Source organism: Gigantopelta aegis, chromosome 1 (genome assembly GCF_016097555.1).
Source record: "Gigantopelta aegis isolate Gae_Host chromosome 1, Gae_host_genome, whole genome shotgun sequence".
NCBI classification, from domain to species: domain Eukaryota; kingdom Metazoa; phylum Mollusca; class Gastropoda; order Neomphalida; family Peltospiridae; genus Gigantopelta; species Gigantopelta aegis.
The window spans coordinates 11,508,032-11,512,087 of NC_054699.1; the positions used below are offsets into that span (position 1 = coordinate 11,508,032).

The 4,056-nt window shown below is 38.7% G+C and overlaps 1 protein-coding gene across 1 annotated transcript; it reads right to left on the reverse strand.

Moving 5' to 3' along the window:
* Nucleotides 1-606: 606 nt before the first annotated feature.
* Nucleotides 607-4,056, reverse strand: LOC121377921. The gene has a single exon (XM_041506343.1). The coding sequence runs from the start codon at nt 4,054-4,056 to the stop codon at nt 607-609; it is 3,450 nt and encodes a 1,149-aa protein (XP_041362277.1).

Sequence of the window (4,056 nt, forward strand, 5' to 3'; positions counted from 1 at the left end):
ACAACACCGGAAATACCCCACCTTCGCTCTCCTGCATCAATACTGCACCTAACCCATTACCTGATGCGTCCGTTCTAATGGTGAAATGTTCCCCAAGTTTAGGGAGTTTCAACACGGGTGCACTTGACATCTTTTCTTTCAGTGTTTTAAATGCTGCTGTCGTACCCTCTGTCCACTGTAACACTTTAGTCTGACTGTTCTTAGTCATGTCCGTTAGTGGAGCTGCAATTTCTGAAAAATTCTTAATAAATTTTCTGTAGTACCCAATGAGTCCCAAAAATGATCTCAACTCTTTTTTGTTCTGTGGTCTAGATATTGCCATGATTTTCTTCACTTTCTTTGCCTCTGGTCCAATTTCACCATTACCCACCATATGTCCTAAAAATTCTAAAGTTTTGAATCCAATCAAACACTTGCTCGGTTTTGCAGTTAACTTTCCATCTCTCAGTCTGTTAAATACTGTCTCAACCATCTCTAGATGTTCCTCCCATGTTTCGGTATATATTAAAATGTCATCAATGTAGTTTCTCACATTACTCAAACCTTTCAATAGAGTTCTCATCATCCGTGAGAATACCGCTGGAGCACTAACTATTCCAAACGGCATTACCTTCCAATGATACGGACCATTTGGTGTAACGAACGCTGTTGCATCTCTCGAATCTTCTTCCACTGGAATCTGCCAGTATCCCTTGCAAAGATCAATTTTTGTGAAGAATTTGCTCCTGAAATTTTACTGAGTAATTCATCAATATTAGGAATGGGTTCTGCATCATATACAACAATTTGGTTCAATCTCCTATAATCAGTACAAAATCGATATGTCCCTTCTTTCTTTTTCACTAGCACTATGGGACTAGCATATGCTGAGTGAGATTTCTCAATCACATCAAGTTCTAGCATTTGATCTACTTCCTCTTTCACTACCTTCGTCAAGCTAAACGGTATTGGATATGGTTTTAATCTAACAGGTTCTTCAGAAGTTAATTCTATTTTGAATGTTTCCAGATCAGTTCTTCCAGGTTTATCTGATAATACATCTTGGAATGTTTGCAGTACACCTTTCACATCTTGGATTTGTTTCCTATCTAAATCACTTGAAAGTTCACATCTTTCCCATGTCTCTGTCTTAACTAACGATGGTAATACAATACCCAACTTCCCTTCTAACTTTTCTGTACATTCCCCTTCAACGACTTCCTCTTCTACTACTGCTACACAAACTGTTTCTATCCTTTCTCTATTCTCTTCCTTTGGTCTGTCCAAATATTTCTTTAGCATATTCACATGAAAGGTTTTTACTTTCCCGTTGTCCATCTTTATTCTGTAATCTAAACTTCCCAACTTCTCTACTATCCTGTTTGGTCCCTGCCACATCATTTCTAACTTGTTCTTGTATTTAGGTAAAAGCAACAATACCTGATCACCAACCTTCAGCTGTCTGTCCTTCGCCTTCGAATTGAAGTATTTTCTATATCTCGTTGATGATTTTTCTAACTCGTTGTGTGCCAGCATACACGTTTCCTCCAGCCTCTCTCTCAGATCAATGACATACTGATATGTTGTCTTTATTTCTGGATCTGTTATTTCATCTGTCCACAATTCTTTCAGAATCTGCATTGGTCCTCTCACTGTTCTACCATAAAGCAATTCAAACGGAGAAAATCCTATGCTATCTTGCGGTACCTCCCTGTAAGCGAACAGCAAAGGTGCTATATATCGATCCCAATCCTTTGGTCTTTCAATACACATCTTTTTAAGCATTGATTTTAATGTCCCGTTAAATCTCTCAACAAGGCCGTTACACATGGGGTGATAAGGAGTGGTTGTTAATTGCTTCATAGATAACAATCTACATACCTCCTTCATCATGTCTGATGTAAATTGAGTTCCTCGGTCAGTAAGAATCTCTTTTGGCATTCCAACTCTTCCAAACACTCCCAATAATGCCTCCGCTACTGTTCTGGTGTCAATATTCTTCAAAGCCACTGCTTCAGGATACCTAGTTGCAAAATCCACAACAACCAAAATATATCTGTTCTTTTTGTCAGTCATCGGATCTATGGGTCCTACTAAATCTACTGCTACTCTTTCAAATGGCACATCAATAACTGGCATCTTTCCTAATAAAGCTTTCCCTACTCTACCTTTAGGAATTGTTCTTTGGCAAACATCGCATGACTGGCAAAACCTGCGAATATCCCCTTGTAATCCAGGCCAATAAAAATGACGTTGTACCCTATTGATCGTTTTCTGTGTAGCCATATGTCCTGCCAAGACTGTTTCATGAGCAACTCTCATCACTTTGACTCTTAACTTCGTTGGTACTACAAGTTGATCAAATAACTTTCCATGTTCAACATTAGGTGACTGCGACTTTCTTTTAAGCAATTCATTTTCAATTACAAATTTTGAAAAGTTTCTCCCTTTTAGCGTTTCTTCCCCGGCTTCTGCTAATTTAAATAATTTTTCCAAACCTTCATCTTTTCGCTGCTCAGCTCGGATCTGTTCAGGATTCACTCCTTCAATCTGTATTGTTGGTGTAATCAATGGCTGCATTTTCTGATTTCTCCTCTTCACTTGGGCTCTTGTCTCCATGATTCCTATTGTCTGTGCTATATCTCTCTTCGTGGCATCTTTAGCTCCTATCACGTTTCCAATGACAATATCATATATGGGATTATCTAAAACCATAGCTCTGACTTTCCCTGTGTAATAAGGCGTTTTGATGTAAGTCTCACACCATGGGGCTTCTTTCACCTCGCCATCTAAAGTCACATAACTACCTATCTCTCCTGTCATGTCATTCTCAGGTACTAAACACTTCCTGATCACTACTGTGGAACATCCTGTATCTCTAATGATGGTAGTATCTTTTCCTAAGTTTGTCCCTACAAACACATTCATATTGCTATCGTCTCTTTCCACTAATCTGTTTTTCTTCATTGAAACCATACATGCAATAACCTCTTTATCACGTATCTCTCTTGTCGATTTGTTCCTATTTGGACATTCTCTGGCTATATGACCCTTTTTATCACAAACAAAACACTTGGGTGCCCATGGCCGATGAGATTCACTACATCTGTGTGAATTAGTGTGTGAATTATAGTTGTTTGAAAAGTTCTTACCCGGTATTCGTCCTCTTTCTCCTCCTACATACTGTCTCCGGTCTCTTTCTTCCTGTTTTATGCTGTGGACTGCTCCTTTTCTGGCTTCTACAAATGTCTCTGCTAAACTCGCCATTTTATCTGCGCTCTCTGGTGTTCTCTCTTTTAAATACAATGTTAATTCAGTACTTGCAGAATTCAAAAGCTGTTCCCTCAATAATAAATCAAACAATCCTTCAAAATCTTGATTAATTCCACTCATTTTAATCCACCTATGTACATAACCTGTCATTCTACTCAGAAACTGTGTGTATGTTTCTCCTACTTCTACTTTCGCTGTTCTGAACTTCTGTCTAAATCCTTCCTGCGTCAAATCGTATCTATGTAACAAAGCATTCTTTAGTTTATCATAATCCATCGCATCTTCGCTATTTAGCCTTACATATACATCTCTAGCTTTACCTGTCAATAAGGTTCCTAAGTGAATTGCCCAATCCTTCTGTGGTGACTTCTGAGCTATGGACATCCTTTCAAAGCTTGTCAAGTAAGCATCCATGTCATCTCTACCATCTTGAAATACATTCATTTTCAATTTAACTTTCTGAACACTTACATCATTTGATTTCAACAAACCTGCTCGGTTACCTGTCTCCATTTCCAGCTTAGTTAATTCAAACTGTCTTTCTCGTTCTCGCTCCTCTCTTTCACTTGCCCACTGCCTCTCCTTGATTTCTGCCAACTCTCTAGCAACATCTCTTTCCCTTAACTCTTTGGCGGCTTCCATTTCCACTAGTTCTTTGGCTGCTTCTCTTTCCTTTAATCGATCTTCCCTTTCTAATCTCTTTAGTTCCTTCAATTCTTCCATCTGCTCTTTAACAAATTTCTGCAGCTCTGCTTTCTCCAGGCCTAAGGTTTTTCCTACCTCCATAAATTTCTCAAACTCCAT